The sequence below is a fragment of the Sander vitreus genome, chromosome 14 (assembly GCF_031162955.1).
Source record: "Sander vitreus isolate 19-12246 chromosome 14, sanVit1, whole genome shotgun sequence".
NCBI classification, from domain to species: Eukaryota; Metazoa; Chordata; class Actinopteri; order Perciformes; family Percidae; genus Sander; species Sander vitreus.
Genome location: NC_135868.1, coordinates 12,438,962 through 12,460,189, shown reverse-complemented (window position 1 = coordinate 12,460,189; position 21,228 = coordinate 12,438,962). Strand labels below are relative to the sequence as shown.

General features: G+C 38.8%; 3 protein-coding genes across 3 annotated transcripts; 1 reads left to right on the top strand and 2 right to left on the bottom strand.

The window, feature by feature from the left end:
- Positions 1–571: 571 nt before the first annotated feature.
- krit1 (KRIT1 ankyrin repeat containing) lies at positions 572–7,704 on the bottom strand. Its single transcript, XM_078267936.1, has 17 exons — positions 7,483–7,704; positions 6,220–6,389; positions 5,676–5,832; positions 5,383–5,475; positions 5,154–5,283; positions 4,830–5,073; positions 4,504–4,619; positions 4,134–4,277; positions 3,880–4,036; positions 3,631–3,738; positions 3,212–3,368; positions 2,795–2,946; positions 2,525–2,691; positions 2,283–2,370; positions 1,784–1,990; positions 1,104–1,220; positions 572–911 (listed from the first exon to the last, which is right to left on the bottom strand). The coding sequence occupies exons 2-17, from the start codon at positions 6,319–6,321 to the stop codon at positions 822–824; spliced, it is 2,229 nt and encodes a 742-aa protein (XP_078124062.1). The 5' UTR covers positions 6,322–6,389; positions 7,483–7,704; the 3' UTR covers positions 572–821.
- Positions 7,705–9,729: 2,025 nt separating this feature from the next.
- On the bottom strand, positions 9,730–12,326 carry rpz2 (rapunzel 2). The gene is made up of 2 exons (XM_078267941.1): positions 12,215–12,326; positions 9,730–11,007 (listed from the first exon to the last, which is right to left on the bottom strand). The coding sequence occupies exon 2, from the start codon at positions 10,952–10,954 to the stop codon at positions 10,268–10,270; it is 687 nt and encodes a 228-aa protein (XP_078124067.1). The 5' UTR covers positions 10,955–11,007; positions 12,215–12,326; the 3' UTR covers positions 9,730–10,267.
- Positions 12,327–18,382: 6,056 nt separating this feature from the next.
- Positions 18,383–20,375, top strand: LOC144529021 (1-phosphatidylinositol phosphodiesterase). The gene is made up of 3 exons (XM_078267940.1): positions 18,383–18,453; positions 18,979–19,549; positions 19,992–20,375. Exons 1-3 carry the CDS (start codon positions 18,383–18,385, stop codon positions 20,373–20,375), a joined length of 1,026 nt encoding a protein of 341 aa, XP_078124066.1.
- The last annotated feature ends 853 nt before the right edge of the window (positions 20,376–21,228 follow it).

The following is a 21,228-nucleotide window of genomic DNA, read 5'->3' as shown; positions in this document are numbered from 1 at the left end:
TAAAATGTTTTACACCCTGAAAAGCTAAATGACATATGGACTGAGTAAACCTGGTAGATAAAGTAGGCTTTATAATTTTTATTTTATGACATAGGCTGTTCATTTTACTTTGATATTATGTAGGTTTTTAATTAGGTATATTTTTTTTATATCCATATGAGCCAAATAACATAAGCATTATGTTTTATACTATATACGTACTATACACAAAATATATGCACACTATTGTATTATGGCATTGCTACAAGGTCATTAATGTTGTATTCTATAGTATAATGTTTATTACTCAAATATTTGCTACTTTTAATAACATTAAAAGACAACGTATTCAGTTCATTTCTAATATTAACCAGTTTGTTACATAGTTGCATCACCTAAACATTATTTTCTATTATCCTGAAGGGTTTCAGTCTAAAGCCATTAGTGACTTAAATATTGTGTCAACAATCCACATCACTTCTTTGTAGAGCTTATTATTTAACTTCCCTCAGTTTACAGCTATTTGCCTCAACAGGTAATGTTACAATTTTGGTTTGGTTCAAAGTTTTCAACACAAACTCCCAATACATCCTTATTCATCCATCAATAAGTTTATTAAAACACAACATTAAATAAACATATTTACATGCACTCAAAATTTTTGACTCGTCAAAATACACAATGTGAAGTTGTAAAAGATATCGGTAAGCATAATATACAAAATGAGGCGCTTATGGAGCGGACGACTTTGCTCTTTATCCAGAGTTATTGCAGTCAAGGGAGAGTCAGTGAGAAGAACCTGCGCTGGGATCTATGGCAGCTGTGGTTTCTTTAAAAGGTTTTCAGCCGTAAGCATATTTGTCCGTTGCACCTTTATCATTTGGTGTCATTTGTCCACTCAGCTTCATCAAGAGCTTCACAATAAGGCCAGCCTATAAAGGAAATAATGAACATAAGAGAGACAGTGTTTATGTTTTAACTTCTTTTCAATGTCAACATTTGAACTTGAGCGGTCATCCTTGAGAAGGGACTGTCTTTAAAATACTCAGCATTATAAATGCACTCTGGGCTGTTTACATTCATGATTTGTATTCATAGTTTCTGGAACGTCCTGGAGTAGTTACCTGTTTTGTGTGCACAATGAAGTTCATTTTATTGTCACCACTGTGTATCTGGAAGTACTGGTCAGCGTGTCCAAGCTGCCACATGAATGTGCTATACTCTAAGCTGATGAGAAGGACCTGGGAGTGCAGAGGTTTAACAAATGATCATACTGAGCAGCACGCACAAAAGAGAGACATCAAACCAAATGTTCAATTAAAACACAAAGAAGAAAAATATTATATAATAAATATACTGAACCAAGTTTTGGGGTTTAAATTGTTCAAGTTGAGGACAATAGTCATTAACAGAGATATTACACCCCAAAATGAAATTTCAGTTGTAAGTGAGTTAATAACTCACCCATATGTAATCTCAGCTTTCTTACAGACTATTGTCATTACTATTAAATGTAACCCTTTGACATCCAGTTTCCCCCTTTTCTTTTTCCCCTTACAAAGCCTTTAAGTTGGAAAAATCATCTTATTCTACACAGTATGACAGTATCATATACATTCAGGATCAGCTTAGCTCAACTTTTCATTGAAGCTATTTGATGTTTAAATAAAGTTCAAATGAAATAATAATAAGAATGTTTAAATTAAGTCAAATATTCAGTCCAGTCAGCTTGTGCTGCAGAATTGCAGGTAACATTGCAAACAACAGTTGGTGTTTAAAAAAATAGAATAAAAGATGGCGATACCTTGGTCTCCATATTCATGAGGTGCAGCCCCTTCGTGTTGACCCCGACATAGACGCGGATGACTTTGTGGTTGCTGGCGCTGGCCTTGGTGTAGACTTGGCCCGTGAAGAAGGCCGCTCCGTAGGTCGGGATGTCCCAGCAGTTCTGCAGGAAGAGTCGCTGCAGGTGGTGCATCTCTTTACTCACCCCCTCACTGTTGCTCAGGGCCTGTCAGAGAGAGAGAGAGAGAGAGCGAGAGAGAGAGCGAGAGAGAGAGAGAAGTCTGTAAATGAAGCCAGCAGTGGGATTCCATTTAAAGAATAAAGCCCTTTTTGCACAGGACTAGTGTTACCAGAGGATCTCATTTGATTTAGAAATTACAACCATGGCGGATTCGCACGGGATTAGGATCAGAGACGACCTCCGGAACTATTACAAATGACTAAAGGTCCACAGGTAATACCAGTCCCGTGTGAATAGGACGTAAGAGGAAATTGTACAGTGAAAACTTCAATCGTACTTTGTATTCATGCAGTATCCTGTTGGTCCAGTGGTACGCTTTGCTTTTCACCTTGGATATCGGCACAATGGATTTCAGGTTTTCCTCACTGTTAAAAACAAAACACAGAAAAATAAAGCTTTTTTCTTCATACAACAACTCAAACAGAATTCCCTTAAGCGGGACATATATAAAATAAAATAAATAAAGTTTGATTTGATATCACAGACAAAAAGGTTCATGTGTGTAAAACCGTGTTTTACTTGAGGAACCCTTGCTTATGCTTCTTGCTCTCATAGCTGCCATAGATGATCTGCAGGAGGAGGCTGGCCAGTGTGATCAGCTTGCTGTCTGGAGCAGGAAAAAAGCCTTTCAAGAGGCAGTGACGGGCCTCGTCGAAAAGAATGAGGATGGCCAGAGGATCCTCCACCTTGGAACAAAACAGTGAGTAGCAGAGTGTCGAGTAACCGAGTCAATCACCATCCCACATTTCAATAATAAACAAGCCGCTTCTTGCACTAAAAGTGTGCTACCTTTTTCTCAACTTCAAGAGGCAGCCGGACATCCCTGCGGAGGAAAAGCTGAGGCGTTTCCCTTTGAGGATCCAGCACCGTCAGGTCTGTCACAATCTCTGTCCAAATCCGCAGGTGCTGCAGGGGCTTGTGGTACGGCTTCAGCTGCAGGTCTGACACACAAAATGCACACCAATGTTACTGCAATCTTCTTTTTTTTGCAATGATAACATACTACAAAAAAAGGCTAATTGCACACATGATGTTGAGAAATGAAAGGTTAAAGATACAAAGATTTCTCCATATACTATTCAATCTTTTAGTATTATAGTCACTGAATCTAAAAGCAACATATAACATTTGATCAAACTTTTCTGGTATAAAAACAGTTTGACTAAATGTCTCTCTCTCTCTCATGTGTCTTATGAGTGAACTCACGGAGGTTCTCAGAGCAGATCCAGATGGTGAAGTACTGCTGGGTGTCCTGGGAAAGACGCATGCCTTCCATGATCTGCTGCACTGTTGTGTTGTTGCCGTGCTTTAGCTCCACAGAGCGATATGAGCCGTCCATACGGTAGATACGCACCTTCTCATACTGTGGAACACACAAACACACATACATACCGTAAACAAAACCAAGTGATGCAGCCAAGTCCTTTCTTATTAAAAATAAAACACATATTTAAAAAAAAAAAATCTGCAGGAGACCTCGGACTAATCTTGAGAAGATAGCACCATCTAGTGACCAATTGCTATGTTTAGATATAGTAAAAGCAAATTTCAATTTCAAGCAAACTTTATTTTCATCTTCTCATTACAAATACAGTAATTAGATTAGAGTCTGATGTGTGACTCACTGGTTTGCTGTTGGCTTGCTGCAGAAGCTTCATCGTCTCCTCCCATTCGTTCTGTTTGTTCTCCTCACACACCTGAAGAGGTGATCTCTTCTGCTGGTCTTCGATGTGCTGTCGGTGGAAAAGTCAATATCAGTGTTAATGGATTATCGTCTTCCAGTATAATTGCATTGTGAAATCGTCCATTGCAGCTTTGGGAAAAAATAAGAAGACAGCCAAATGTTGAGACAACACCAACGTTACGTTTCGTACCCGGTCGATCTCGGGGTGCTGTAGCAAGAGTTGCACTATCTCTGCGTGGCCTCCTCTGGCTGCAAAGTGCAGAGGAGAGCTGAGCTGGCCATTCAGCAAGTTTGGATTACAGTTACCTTTCCCCAGTAACAGCTTGGTTGCCTCGACTTTACCGTGCCTGAATGAAACCAAACTAAACTTTACCACAACTCATCATAATCAAGACAAACCAAAATCCAAGAAAATAAGAGCTTTTGGATAAGCGTCAAGCTCACCAGCAGGCGTAGTGAATGGGAGCCCAGTGGTCACTGTCCAGCTGCTTGACAGAGAAACCGCTGTCCAGAAGCTTAGACAGCAGCTCTGTGTCTCCTTCACAGGCACTGCGGTGGAGGGGGAAGTCGTCCACCCACTGGCGCTCCCTGCAGAGAATTTTGTTAATATCATTTTAAAGGCATTTCTTATTTTTGACTGTATGATGTGAGGTGGAAAGAAAAAGAAGAAAAGGGTAGTCAGGAAAAGGTTGCAAAGGCCATCGCCAAACCTTTGACACAAAGAAATGAGACACAAAGAAGAGCAGAAATTGAACAGAGATGACAGTAATAATAATAATAATGTGGTCCGTGTACTGTAAGAATAACCCCTCACTTGTCTTCTGATACACAGTTAGGACCATGTTGCCACTTCTCCCTGTTGGGGATCTGGATCTTGGAGTAATCGGGCGCTCCGAGCCCAAAGTACGGGTTGATGATAACTTTGTCCACCTGTAAATAAATGGTCAGACGATCAGGACAGTAGGGTAATTTAGGTCTGGTCGGAAGAGAATTACATTTTCCAAGTTTAAATTACTAACAAAACATTTGCAACATAGACAACCAATCTCCCCTGGTAAATTACATCAAATATGTCCATTCCTCATCCATTTTCTCTAAAGTATCTACTGGTACTAAAAAAATAAATTAAAAAAAACTCACCCGGTTGGTGTACTGCAGATCAGAGCCGTAGAGCGGGTTGAAGATGCACATGTCTGCTTTCTCCAGTGACATCATCTTGCTCTTGATCTCCAGAGCAGTGTAGCCCATGTGCAGACCCTCGTCACTCAGTTTGCCCTCGCTGCTGTAGGCCGGGTTGCTCACGTTAGTCTTCACCCGCTCAACAGGTGCTGGTCTGAACAGAGCGTGGATGGCGTGAGGTACAGTGTGCTGCTCTGCTAGCCATCTATAGAGGTCAAAGAAGCAAAGTTAAAGCTCGGTTTCTCCAAAGCCTCACCTGAAAAGTTTTTTTCAAATTATCCTCACTTGTCTAAAGCCAGAAGCATCTTGGAGGTGACTGAGCAGAAGTGAATGCTGGTCTCGCTGCACACCCGCATAATGTCCTGGAAGCAGTAGAAGCTCGGGCTCCCGGCAATGTACGCAGGCTTGCTGTTGTCTGTTCAGAGTGATTAATTAATATACAGTATGTTAACTATTTTGTACAATAACCGAAGCATCGCTTTAGTAAGACAGATTCTTTGTTTTTTTTGCTCACCTTTAACACTGACTGGCACAACAAAAAGCGAGGCCTCTTTTCCTTCATTGGCTCCATCAAGGAGGAATTTCTTCAGATGCACCACACGCTTTCCTGAAACCCAAAATGTTGTTTTTCTCATTGGTTCCCAATCTTAGGGGTCACGAGTAGACAATCCCTTCACTTTAAAGAGTCACAAGCCAGAAAGGTTTGCCATCCACTGGTTTAAATGACAGTCAGCAGTGGTGATACTCTATGCACGTCTTTGATTAAAAATATAATGAGTGTGAATGTCCCAAATGTCCCACACTCACCTATGAAACCTTGGTTATTTGATATCGGTCTGATTGTTTCGTCAACATAATCCAATATGGATTTGGATTTGTCTCCTGCTGCTTGGATCTTTGTCGTCAGGAGGACTTTCTTTCTTTTCTTCTCCTTCCCCTCCAAAGGCACCTCAATCAGCAGGATCTTTCCAGGAACCAAAAGAAACATGGAAACTGAGTTAAAAATACTGGACTGGAAACACTGGTTGAAAACCTGTTCAGACGTCATCGGCTGCTGTTGGTATTCTGTTTCATTATATGGCTTTAGAAAAATTATTTAGTGGTAATTGTTGGTCATTAGGTCATCATTTATAATATTGGTAATTCAAGAAATACTGCTTATTGTCCGGTCCAGCTACACACGGAAGTTTTAAACTAACATGAACTATAGTTTAATTTATATCTCTCAGAAGAAAGATTAGCTTTCTCTTTGTCCCTTCCATTTCAGATTTAATTTTTTTTTTTTTTAATTGTCTTAGATGTTGAGGCCAGCAGGCCAGCAGGCGATCTGCTGCCAGGCTCAGCACATTACCTCATAGGCTTTGGCTCTGTACTCCTTTGAGCTCAGGCTGACTTGACTCTTTGGGCGAATGACAGCAACAAACACATCCTCGAGGCTGTCCTCGTTGCCCATACTGCTGACTCTTTCTCAGTCCCGACAAAATGTTCTACACAAGGGCCAAATGCTGTGGAGATGCATCCCTGAAACAGAAGATCAAAGGGGGAGTCAATGGTTTCACGACTGTTAGAGATAACATTTAAGACTGCCACCCAGCTTAAGGTTAAATCTGGCAATTCTGACAAAACAAAACTCAAAATAACTTTACTCTTTTTATAATGAAATACCAGAAATGTGGTGACCCTTTGGGAGTATCTTTTTGGTGTTTTATACACTATTTAGGCTAATGAAGATAAGATTAATCATTTAGTTTGCATCTAATCTGTATCTAATTTTAAAAATCGATTTGTCCCAAGTCATATTTCAAGCAAAAATGTCAAACATTCTCTGGGTCAGCTTCTCAAATGTGGGGATTTGCTGCGTTTCTATATCTTGATATTATAGGCTACATTATAGACCGCAATATTTATTAATTGATACAATAATTGATTAATCAATAATGAAAATAATTGTTAATGGCAGGCCTAATCTAAGCAAAGACTGAGTGTTGGCCAAAATGTCTCATTTCCCTTAAAGGGTCAATCCACTTGTGAAAATTGCATCACTTACTGTAATTATAATGCAACTTTTAAGAACCAGAACAGACAACGTTTGAGGTACACGATTGTAATACATTACAATACAAATATAATACATTATTTTTCTAACTTTTTAGTCAAAACACAACTGTGGAACCAACAGTAATACTTGATATGGTCATGACATCCATCACATAGAGGCTTATAGCAACTTTTACTATGCCTTATGAACGTGTTATAATAACGCATTTCGCAGGTATGTGCAATACAATAGGCTACAGACTTCAGGTTTTACCCACTCTTCAAAGACATACAAATAATAATAATAATAATAATAATAATATAGTACCATTAATAACCCTGACCTCAGAAATCAACTTGTTGAGATCAGAGAGAGGTCACGCCCCGGAAACCAAACTCTGTTGTCTTTAAATAGTTATCACACAAAGTAAATCATATGATATAAGACTGCACCTGGATCAAACTATTGTCGATACATTTTCTCGTCCACAATAAACACGATCAACTACAGCAGCTGTAGCCGAGAAGCTACACTTATCATCACCGCTTTTCCGCTCGGTGTGCGGATGAATCTTACCGAAAGCGACGTGACTTTTTCTTCAAACAGACCAAACACAGCTTTTCTCGGCTCTCGGGGAGTTTTACCATGTTGAATTTAACAGTCCGCAGCCGGGAGACTGCTCCAGATAAACTTCCAGAGCAGGTATTTTGTTGAAGTAGTTGCTAGGCCTGTAAGTTAACTTGGGGCAGGGCTGCAGAGACAAACAGAGGAATCGCGTTACGTTTCATGACAGCGGCTCCGATCAGACAACAGAGGACTCTGGCGGTGAGGGGGACTCAGTGCAGCAGCATTAAATAACACTGCAGGTTTTTATTATTTCTTAACTATGGGATCTTCAACGTCTTTTAAGCCAAGGACCACATAACTGAGAGAGAGACGGAGCAGGGACCCCCTACTACATCTATTGTATACAATTAAGTTGCATATTAAACTGGGCCTACAACAACGTGTAGGGCAGCCTAAAACCTTAATACATAGGTTACATTTTTAGTGCGTAGAATACTTGGATATTAAAATATTAGTTGGCATGATTTTATAAATCATGTTTTAATGTTAAACATAGCATTGTAGCACAGTGAATCCTTAGAATGAACTGCATCTGTGGATGGCTACCTTAGTGACTACCTTACCTATAGGCCAGCCTATCATCAATGTATTTTTTGTTTTTTACAAATAGGCTGATTTATATTTGCTAATAATATGTTGGATTCATGTTAAGACATTTATATTATATATTATATTTATTTTTTTAAAAGACTTTCAAAATATTAACAATAATTTGGTGGCCCCCCCTGCAGTAACTCTGAGGACCCCCTAGGGGCCCCGGACCTATCTGTTTAAGATCTCTGGATCTATACTTTAAAAAAAAAAAAACATAAAATAAGAGCTGTTTTTTTTTTTTAAAACGTGGTATATATAATTATTTCTATTTCATGGAATTGTTCTTCGTTTGATTTCATGCGACAAATTAAATTGATTATATTTACAGGGACCAGGGTTTCCCCCGGTGTATTGCAAGCCTGGTAGCCCACCGGGCCTAGTTGCCCCCCACCAGGCCTAAGCCAATGGGATATATTTTGTAATGTAGGTCTATTTTGAGACGTTAAAACTACAGTTCCAGTGGGGCGACTCAGTTTGAAACTTAGACGTGGTCATATTTTAAAATCTTCAGTCAGCTTTGAGCTCTGACTAAAAGTAGGGCCCTATGGAATCAGTGTTTAGCTTTTTTTTTTAGTCTCAATTTCGCAATTCCATCCATGATTCTGTTATCACAGAAACTATTGGGCTTTATAATGCTGCCATCAGTCTGTGACTGGCCCCAGCAAGGCCCTCGTCGAAAAAAAGACACTTGCCACGTGTTTGGTGTTAGTAGGCAGATTTAGTTACCAATTGTTAGGAAATTCTAAGAGACGTGTTCGTTGAATTTTCTGAGGAATAAGAAGCTCGGGTCCAATTGAAGATTAAACAAAAGATTTAATAAAACAAATGATGAAAATGACATGACACAAAGCAAATGTTACACTGCAGCTGACAGCGGACTGGAAGACGCTTCCCCTCATGGAGGTCACATCAAAAAAGTCCAGAATTCACCTTAGTAATCCAAATATATACTCACGTGAGCGCGCAAAACTAAAGGTAGGGGTAAGGGGAAGGGTTAAGACAGAGAAATGAGACGCAGCCCTAGAAGTTGAGGGTGGTTCCTCAAATGAAATCCCTCCTTATTGGTCAGATGTCTTCAAAATAAAGTGTTATTTCCCAATCCATGTGTCTTGAGGCCACACCCGGCCACAGGATCCTACCAAGTCAGTGTCAATTATTTCCAAACTACCGGAATACGCATTCTTTGTTCTAATCAAGTCTGGCCCAGCAGGGGATGGTTCTCAAAGCTGTTTGAACAATAAAAAGTCTCCTTGTGTGGGGACAAGGAGCTTCTACCTTTATGCTAAATAACAGACATGACCCAATTGATTCTTTAGAAGCTTGGGAGGATGTGAAGCAATCAAATGCTGATTAAGTGTAATTAGTATTGAAGCAATCATTTTCCACCCAGCTGCAGTGTGCACTGAATACATTTAACGTATATTGTTTTCAAAACATAAGCATTGTTTTAACTTTTTAAAACCCAACACAATGGACGAGCCAGACCAGCTGTTATCTCCTGTTTGCAGTTGTTATGCTATGCTAAGCAAATCTGCATTTCCCACTGGTTATACCCCTCCTTAATGGGTTGGACTTCTTTACATATAGACATAAAGACACAAATAGTTTTTATGAATTTATTGTTTACCTGGTATCTTGAAAGCGGTTTTGTTTCATGTAGGGTATTCAACAGAAGTATTGAGAGCTGTTTTTTCCAGAACAGGGGGGGTTTAGTGTGTTGTATGGATACAAAGTATGAATTCATGTTGAATTCAGAGCTATGCCCCTATACACAGCCTTATGACAAATGAATGATTGTTGGTGTAAGTGTGGATGAAATGGATTTCACTAATATACAATTTTATCAACTAATAATATGTACATTTTAATTGAAGAAATTGTATAAAACTTCAGCATACATTGGCATGTAACAAGAAGCAACTGAAACATATAGTGGTCTCTTTTAAACAAAAAATTACATACAATGTCGATACAATAATTAAAATGCTGCAATAAGAATACCAGGTGCAGCTCAAGAAGTGCACAAATGAAAGCATGGCTTTGGTTTTATTTAGAAATATATATAGGCCTATATTATAACATAGTTTGTCTTTTTTTCCATTGAGAGTACAGCTTGTTCCCGGACGTCCTCTGTCCATGTTCAGGACGAGTTGTCTTTGCACTGACTGAGCACCTCCTGCATCTTCTGTTGGATGTCCTGAACCCTCTTGGTCCACTTCTCCCGCATTTCATCTTCGTCATCCTCTGTAACAGCTGTGTAGGCCATGAGGGCGATGAGGCCCAGGTGGAACAGGTGGGTGATGTGTGAACAGCGGCGCTCCATGATCTCACGGTCGCCGTTGCAGTTGTCCAGGTACACCTTTAGCAGGGGTCTTCCAAACAGCAACTTTGTACCCATCACACCGCGGTAGTACACATCCAGGCTCATATCACTCTTGTCTCTCTCATAAATCTTCTCAAAGGTCTTCATGTAGCGCTCGGTGTTGTCTGGATCTTTCTTCACCTGCAACACCATGTTGTTGAAGGCAGTGTACTGGTGTTTGATGTACTCCTCGTATTTGCCGTATGTTTCGTTTACCTCGTCGATGCGGATCTGCCTCAGGCATTGTTGGTTCTTTTCAGAGATGCTCTCCAGTTTGGTGTAAAGCGGCTGGAATTCCTTGTCTAGAGCGTGGCCCTCCTCAGTAATCAGGCCTTTTCGAGCCACCCCAACCAGGGATGAGACTATGCCAAAGATGGGGTCAATGGAGGAGGCAAAGGAGGACACCTTCTCTACGCAGAACAGCACCTTGACTGCAGTTTTCTTGATCTTTGCTGCATCAGCCATCACTGCTGCTTTTCTTCTGCCACGTTAAGGTTCACAAAAAGTGAGTCCGGAGGCTGGAGAGATACAAAAATCACCATATGTTCAAAATATAATTAGTATAGTTTTAAAACTGAACTACTCTGCATGGTAGCTTCAGCTTCTGACCACAATCCAAAAGCTTTACCAAAAGGATTGGTCACAGAAGGTCTCAAACGTTGCTTCTTTCTGCATTACCCTAACAATTAAACTCTTGGCTGACTCTCAGGTTGCTGATGCTACAGCCCACATGTCACCAGCTGCTGCACATACGCCATATTGCAGAAGGTGTCATCTTACAGTGTAATGCAACTGGCAACAGGTCACAATGAGAGTTCATGTTGTCTGCAGTGTTACACAGAGCTTCAACATGTGAGCAGAGGAGGAAACTAGAACTCAAAGTAAATAATATTTTATTATTATTATTATTTTCTTAATTATTTGATTAATTGTTTGGTCTATAAAAGTAGTAAAGGATGATGTAGATCATCACAGTTTTCCAAAGCCTATGTTGACATGTTGACGTTGGTTTTACAGACTAAAACCCAAAGATATTTAGTTTAATATCACAAAAGATTTAGACCAGCAAAAATTCACACTATTCATTGTTTTGTCAATCAATTAATCAACTAATTGTTGCAGCTAAAGAGGAAATGTGTTGTTTTCCCACAAGGAACAACAGAATTAAGCATTTAGTTAAAATAGAGTGAATATTGTTTTTTGGGGAATCATTTTACAACATATTGTTTAAAATAAAATACTTGTGTAATGCAGTATTACAGATGACATGTCAGAAATCTACAACTAGTTTCTGAGACTACAAACCCAAATCAATCTCTACTGCATCTTTCTCACAGTTTTGACATTAATCATCCTTCTCATTGTTTTGTCCTGCAGGAAAAAGAAACCCAGGGACAACAGTGGGTGTGTCTTCTTAACATGTTACACAAGAAAGACTGGAACTAAACAAATGGTTACGTGTCGTGACCTTACGATGTATACTCTTTATTCATTTAAATAACCTTCAGTGGTTATTTGGCACCTTTAACTTTAATTAAGGATGTGCTAATTTGTTTGTTTTCGAGCCTGTTTCTCTCATTTCCTGATTCCCAACCACACACACACATAAATCAACCATCTTTCACGCTCATTTTAACAGTCCTAGCTGACTCAGCTATCAAACAGAGTTTAAACATCTTTCAGATCATAGATTAGAAAGCACTGAGGTGAAAGATGTTTACTCACCAGTGAGAAAACTGTTGGAATCACTCTGTGTACTGAAGCCGTCTGACTTTCCTTTCAACCATTTTCCTCCCTAGTCTAAAGAGAACAGCCCCTTCCTGCCAAATAGGGGAGTTAACACGAGGAAGTGACTCATGCATGCCGTGTGCTGATTGGATGAGGGAAGATCCTCCAGATGGACTTCGGCTGCAAGCTCCAACCACAGGCTGCAACATAGGCAGTGAATGACAGGGTATGTTTTTCATTGTGTTGTTTTACTCACTGGTCCCCACACCTTCCAAACCAGTATGGGTGACCAGATACCACAGAGATTATCAGTACACAGAAGTAGAAGACAATGTCACACTTTACAACCAGGAAACAGGATTACTTTTATGTCTGAGTATTACTGATAATGCCAGACTGCTACATTTAAACACGTCTTTTAGCAGTTACATTCACAGAGGGTCAGTTTTCCCAAATTACTGAAGATTTATTTTCTCACTTATAAAAGACAAGCGGATGGATTTGGTTGCATTTGCAAGGTCTTTGAAACTAAAATCTTAATATTCACAATAACCAAAATAATGTAATTATGATATAAGGTGCAGCTGAAGTGTAAATGAAATATAGCAAAACATACAGTATGTTTAAAACATTTGACAGCAACATTTCTTTCCAGAAACAATGTCACAGCTATCATATAAAAAGACAGAATAAGCTTGTGGCCCCATGGTGAATACATACATACAGCATTCATAGCCCGGATTTCAGAGATACCAAGACCTTCAGTTCTTATTCCCCCAGCACACCCCCCCCAAATGAAATTCTCTGCAATGCTAGAAAGTAATTATGCTGGAGAAATATTAAAAACCTTTATTCATTTTTTTTTATTGTTATAATAAGGGTTACAGTACAAAGTAAACTCCACCGCAGCTCATTAAAACCCACAAATTCTTAGAAACAATTCCGAAGCCATGATCTCTGTGTCCTCAAACGTAGCTGGCCCTGACAATGTTACATTTTTCCTTGATTGCTAAGAAACTGGAAACCACTTGGTCTTCATCATCACTTCTTAGCACAGCAGAAGTCTTCTTTTGAAAAGGTGACACTTTTTCATACATTTCTCACATCCTTTTTCAAAACAGTTAACACAGATCTCATAGAAAATTAATTATAGAGATTAACTGTACATGTATTCAAAGTTGATAGAAATAACAATATGAATAATTATGAATCTCTGGTGTATCTGTGTGAAACTCCTTCGCACAACTCTTCAATCAGCAATCAGTCTTAGACTAGGTTAAAACCTAGTATATGGCTGTTGTGGTCCAGCCAAAAAGAATGACATTACAGTATTTCTCTGTTTGGGTGACATTCTTTTTTGGTTCTGTGGTGAAGAAAGAATGCAGTTAAAAAGCTGTATCGTAATGAATGTTCATTTTTTTCTACTCTACGTGCTCAGTGTAAGTCTTACATGTCAATGACTGTTCATAAACACGGAAATACTTGCACACAACAATAAAATGAATAAAGAAAACAAATTTTTTATTTGTCTCTTTTGTTCCTTTCTTTTTTTAAAGGTAATTCAACAGGACATCTAAAAAAATGTGCAGGTTCCGAATGCAGCAGGGTTTGTTTTCTCTAGTAAAATCATCTTCGGAGAAAAAAATCCAAAAACAATCCATGCTGTGATATACTTGCTTGCCTTTTTTGGCACATTCTATTACATACATGTGAAGTACAAACAAATGGCACATGCATATAGCATAAATTAAGGTTAAACTAGTTTATATTGATAGCTGCATTTTGTTATCCATTGTGTAACTATTGATTGAAAGAATATATTAATTTGACCACACGTGTTGTTTGAAGTAAATATTTGCTTTGGCACGTTTTTAATGTTTTGTGAGTCATAGAGCATTAGTAGAGCAAACTAATGTTTCTTTCTTTAAACTATTTCAGTTTAGGCCTGTATGTTAACTGTTTTGAAAATGTAACTTCTGAACGTAAACTTAGCTCAAAAAGTAAGGAAATTTGTGTTTGGTAGATTATTTCTCTGTGGTAACAATGTGGCAAATTTCCTTACTTTCTGTGCTAAGTTTACAATGTGTTCAAGCAAATGAGAAAAACTGTAAACAAAGATAATTGTTATTATTCTGTATTTTTGTGCTGCTGATAATAATAAAAACAATCAACTCTTTGTGTATAAAACCTATTCTGCATGAATACACTGAATCACGCAGTTACTTTAAAACAGAAATATTAAAACATATATAAACGTTGATACAGTAGCCAAAATTATGCAGTAATGAAAGTACACAAACAAGTGCAATCATGGCTTTTGTGATATACGATACTGTACTATGATGAGCTGATTGACTGATTTATTGTTGAACAGCTGACGATATGAATTTTATTTACCACCAAACCTGCAGGACCGTCTCTCTCGTGGTTTTATGTTCTCTTGAAACTTCTTCTGGAGATCCTCCCCACACTTGGTCCACATTTTTCCGAATATCATCCTAATCATCCTTGGTAACAGCTCTGTAGGCTATGACTGTGGCAAGACAAGGTAAGTGAATTCATACAGTACATGTCATACTCAAAGGTTATTTGAAGTGCTTTACTTAATGTTGAAAGCCTTTTGTACTTGAGGCATACAAAAACCTAAAGCCAAGTTTTGAAGATATATTACTTTGGTGCCATCTGGTGGTAGTATAAAGAACTACATGGTGGCACACTGCAATACATGACTGTCTCCTCCTCAGCTTCTTGTACACCGAGGCACCTTACCTTAAATATTTATATTGTGTCAACTTTACTAGAGGCTTTAACAACAAACAATAATCAAATGAATTAATGTCAAATCACTTAACAGTATTGTTAATACAGTTACTGATAACAGGATAGTGGATAGTGTATATTAGCTTTAAGCACACAGAAACACATTTTTATGGCTCTCAGCCGGTGACAGATGTGACCTGTGGCATTATGTTTTTATAAATTTGGCACAAACATCCACTTAGACTCAAGGATGAACTGATTAGAATTTGGTGGATAAAGGTCAAGGTCACTGTGACCTCACAAAACACATTTTTGGCCTTAACTCCAGAATTAATACGCCAATTATGACATAATTACGCACAAATGTCTAACAGGATCCAATGATAAAGTGATGACATTTGATATCCAAAAGGTCAAAGGTCAACTTTAATGTGACATCATAATGTTCTGCAAAATTCTGCACTTTTCTGGCCATTATTCAACGTTATAACTGAGGAACAGAAGGGGAGACATTTGGTCGCATACTGAATTGGTGACACTAGTCTTGAAAATGTGATTGTTTAGATCTTTTGTGCTGCCGGGTTAAAAATGTGTGTGAAGTATCCATGTTTTGCCAAAAAATACTTTTTGTTAAATTCCATTAAAGTCTTCGCTACATATATTAAATGAGTCTGGACATACATGGATGTAAACTGCAATTTGACTGGCTGGCGGAGGTATACAACCGCAAGGTGGTATTTCTAGTTCCATTTGCTTTACTGTTTATTTTATAGAAATACATGTGTGCATTGCTCTGGTGAAAGTAAATAAAAGCGTGATTCCTTTCCAGTGTTCACCTGGCCTGATTATTTAATAGAAACTGGAGGAATGTCCATTCTGGACACTCTGGATATACAATCTGTATTGACATACAGCTAACCAAATATTTAACAGGACAAGGACAAGTCTGTTATGTAATATTTGACTTCCCGCATAGTGATATGAGACAAAACAAGAGAAACATCTGCAGACTTTTCCATGTGCTACATTCTCTCTCACTCACACACACACACACACACACACACACACACACACACACACACACACACACACACACACACACACACACACACACACACACACACCCACACCAGATACACTTTCCCTGACCCCTCGGAGCTCAAGACTTAACACTGCCTCAGTCTGTAGCCTCTGAGGGATGAATTACTCTGTTGGATGCTCGTCCAAAAATATTAATTTCAAGCATATTTGTCATAATGATGTCACTCATACAGTAGAGGACCTCTGAGCTGTAATCCACTATATGTTTGGCAGATAGTTTATCTGATCTGTGAGGAAGCTGCAGTCTTTCTGAACCTTTGAGACAATTTGAAATATGTACAGTCATGTCGTATAGTTATTGGTTGTGTGGACCCCAGGAAGAAAAGTTGTTACTTCGGTACCAACTAATGGGGATCCTAAATAAATAAATAAATAGTGTGACAGCTGCTTCTTGCACCACGTGGTGAGGTAACTTTATTTTTGTCATCCATCAATCTGCTTACAAAAAATTTTATGATTTAATTGTTTAATACCATCATTGTAAGTTAATGCAATACTTTTCTGTAGAGTGAAAGCAATGTTTGTTACAATAATAAAATAACAACAATAATAATACAAATGCAGGAACAATTTAAAACCACAGACTACTGTCCCACAACTTAATGTTTTTCAGTAGTTTTTGTAGTTGTATCATTATGTTAGGTTATTAGGTTAGGTTTTGTACACCTGGTTCAAGTCAAACAGTTCCAGATGTTTATCAGATATTAACATTAAACCTAATTTTATGCATAATGCCTTTTTGTGTTATATGCTTTTTCTTTATGGTTTTTTATAACCAAATCAATTGAATCTGTATGTGAACTTTGAAACTTACTAATATAACATAATTACAGAAACATATATACTCCTCCTCCTTGTTGGGTATTTGATATTCTTAGTGCTGAGTGTGTCTGTAATTTTGTCCGTTTTTCTTCATATAATTCAATTAAAACTATGGGCAATCGTAGTGAGCCAAACAAAAACTCAAATACTGCTACATTTCTTTTAGTAATTTATTCTTAAAATAGCCTTTTATATGCAAAAACATTTGTGTAGACCATACTATACTCATATCTAAGTCAAAACTACACTCTCTTTTGAAATTCTTACTTTTGTATTGATACATATCTTATCAATATGGGGCCTATTTTTGAGCTTTTACTAACTGATAAGGAACACTGTGGGAAAACATGCACCTGTAGTTGATGCACATAGACAAGCCCTTAATGATGTAGTAGCTAAAACGAATTATACGAGTTATAAAGTAATTCTGCTGACAAGATTCAAATTTGTATTTTAAATCATTTTAGCCTTTTACACTTAACTCTCTGAATAGTTTTTTTAATTTATTAAATAAGATTATGGCGATGTTACAGCAAGGCAAACATCCTCAACGTGGTCTTAAAGAAACCTTTAACACTACATTCACTAATTCATAGGATTTAGTTTGATCCACTTCCTTGACTTGATTTTTTGATGTGTTTCTGAACCACAATAAATGAGGGACATGATCAGATGAATAGCCCTCACACACAAACACACCCCTCTACTCCCACCTCTGCTCTGTAACGTAGAGCTCAGCTGCTCCTCTATGGTATTTCCCACAATAACATCCCAGGTCGACACACTGACTCTGTCATTTTGCCTCTGATCCCCCACTCCTCTCTCTCTCTCTCTCCCCTCTTTCTGTCCCCAGACACCCAGACCGGACAGAGGACCAACAACTTCTGGTTTCAGGTATAAACCGTCCGGAGCGGACCAGAGCAGCACATCATAACATCAGCAGGTTTGACCCAGCAGCCGTGGACGGTTTGGTTCACTTTTGGGATTAAAAAGGTTTAAGCCTGCCATTGAAATTGCCTGGAGGGGTTAGCTGAGGTCAACCTCAGCATAGAACGGGATCGAATTGTTTTCACTGTTTGTTTGGTTTATAAATTGGCCGACACTTTCATGAAGGGAAATTGTTTTCCTTTTTTTTTCAGTAATAGGCAGGTACATGGAAGCCTGAGAGAATTAGAGCTGATTGGAAATTTAGTTTTACTATCATCTACTCTGTTTTATTAATTAATAAAACATTGAACAAATATTGATTTATTAAAGTTCTAGCTCTTGTGCTGCCTGTCTGTCGTAAATGTACAGTATGTTTTGATTATTGATCTCATTGTTCTGTTGACCAGTTTAGTGATAGTTTATTAATAGATATATTATTCTTGCACTGGCTAATTAAATGATCATCTCATTGGCCAATTTGTAACCTATGTTACATTTAATTAAATGCTGACCTCAGTTGTATTTTTCTTGCTGATCATCAGAACTAATCAATCAATGATGAACGGCATCAGAGGAGGTCCAGTGAAAATGCAGAAGCTGTTAATTGAGCTGATGGTGCTAGTGGGGTGAGTAAACTGAAAATGTGTCAGATTGATCATTCTGACACACTAAATAGTATTGTATTCATTCACATAGATTTTAATACAATTCAATTCCATACAACTTTATTTATCTCAAAGGCAGTTTTACGCCACAGCTTATCACTCAAGTCAACAAATACACACAAGGAATAGGAGAAATAAGAAAAAACACTGTTAATTACAAAGCTAAAACAAGCAAAGGCTATAAGTGAGTACAAATGTATTTATTTGCATTCCTGTGTTATGTTTTGTATGACATTTTATTTTTATTATCATTTATTTTTACTTGAGTAACACTTAAGAAATCCAACAGCTAATTCAAACCATGCAACTGCTTAAATGTTTTTTTACACAAAAATATAACAATTTTAATCACCAATATTGACAGTTAAACACCCACATCATGAACAATAAGACTCCAACCTTTGACAATCTCTGAGCACAAGAAAAGTCTCCTGTGAAAACCTGAATTATTTACTACAAAGACTATGCATCTCTCTTATGTTTTAGAGTCATTGGTTTAAGTTCTGGTGCCGTTCAGAGACCTGACTATGATGACACACCTAACCCGGAGTTCCTCAACCCGTCCTGGATGGCCAGCATCCCCGATGATCAGCCGCTGTCTGAGGTCACCATGCCTGGGACGCACAACACCATGGCCCTGTACGGCGGTGTGTATGCCGAGTGCCAGACCTGGAGCTTGGCCTACCAACTCAGAGCCGGCGTCCGCTACTTAGACATCCGTGTCCGGCACATCAAGGAGAACCTCACCATCCATCACGGGGTGTCCTATCAGCGGGCACACTTTGGCCATGTGCTGGAAGGTGTGGCTGACTTCCTTCGAGAGTATCCCAGTGAGACAGTGCTGATGCGTTTGAAGGAGGAATTCAGTGAGACGTATGACATATACGGTGCTGCTGTGGACTACATCCATCGTTACGCTCACTGGGACCTGCTGTGGCACAGCCGGCTTATACCAACCATGAGAGAGGCCCGAGGGAAACTCATTATCCTGCAAGACTTTTCCGGGCCAGACTTGGGGATGCGCTATGGTTCCCTGGACATAGCTGATCACTGGAGGGTATGAAAAAGTATTATTCATACATTTTTATTACATTTTCCCAATAAAAATCACCAAACAGGCACATCAAAACCAACTCTAGCCTACAATGAAGGGAGAAAAGAAAAAAAAGAAGCATACAAGGTTGCTAGATTGTAAAATTGTTCAGTTGAGCCCAGAGTATATGCTTTAGCTATTTGAGTTTGGGTGTACCATTACATCCTCCAAGCATGTATAAACTGAGGGGAATCAGTTGTTAAGCAGTGTAGAGAAGGCCACAACTACAGCTTGGTTTGCGAATATGGCGGTCAAAGGGTTAGGATCAAAAACTGTGCCACGTACATTTGAAAGGATATGACAACCCCCTGGCGAACAGGACCAAAACATATGGCAGTGGGTGCCCCCATGGTAAGCAATTCATAGTCATGTTTTTCAGTTATTAAACATTTGCTGTTCCTTGTAGGTACCCACACTACTGCATGTGGAGGAGAAATGGCAGAGTGTCTATAAACATCTTGAGGCTGCACCTGTAGGAAACAAGGCCCAGATTTTTCTCACCTACAGCAGCGGAGCGGGTGTGTTTGCCTACCCCAGAGCTGTAGCTCAGCGCATCAATGCACAACTGTACGGCTACCTGAGGGCCAAGACGGACCTGAACCAGCGCTTTGGAATCGTATGCATGGACTTCCCAGCTGCTCCTATTATTCAAATGATCATCGACTTCCAGCTGAAAGATGTCATAAAGACAAGACAGGCCTTTAACGCAGTACATAGCAAGGCAGGTTTAAAATATACAACTTCTTCACTGAGAAAGAAGATAATCAAACATGTTACTGTTAATGTCTAGGCCAAAATCAAGTATGAGGGAACAGTAGACCGGTCAATGACTATACAATCAATGAGGCATCACTATGGATACCAAATACTGCAGTTGTAGCTTGGATTCAATAGTTGTAACCTTACTACTTTACTGTATCAAACATGATCTAACCTTGGACAAAACTTCTCATTGTGTGTTGTGTCATTCACCAACGATACAGGAAACAAAATAAATGTCACATAACAATTAATAATAAAGTTTTGTTCAGGAATAAACGGCAGTGAACACTGCGTTATAACTGCTGTTTTGACACATTTTGTGAATATACAATATCACCAGTCAGGTAACTGTGATAAATAAGCCAAAATAAGCCACCTTGGAAAAAGATGTCCAGTCTAACAGCTGATATAGATGTATTTGCAGAGATCACTGACAGGTTTTGTGTCGCTATCAGGAGTTATGCCTATGCCTGGCACTAACATCCTGTTCTGGCTCGTTGGGGTGTGAGGTGGCGGCCTAGCGTAGAAATCTAGACACACCCTAGCGGCAGCATGGGTCTGGCTTGTCAGGCTAATGGTGACCAGCAACAAGTGTGTCAACCTTTGATTCACAAACCCACTTTAACTGTCACACAATTTGAAACACATTCTTACTAACATTTCAACTTGACTTAATTGTCTTTGCGTGGTTTACTGTTACCTTTAAAAAAAAAAAATTTTTTTTTATTATTTTACCCATACTTTTTAAAGGCAAGTTTTACACATGAAAAGAGAACTCCACCGATTTTACACATCAGTGTCTGTCTTTTTACAGATCTTGGGGAGTACTACTGCATATGCAGAAGGCGATCTGTTCAATTTTTCAAAGTGGACCCTCCTCC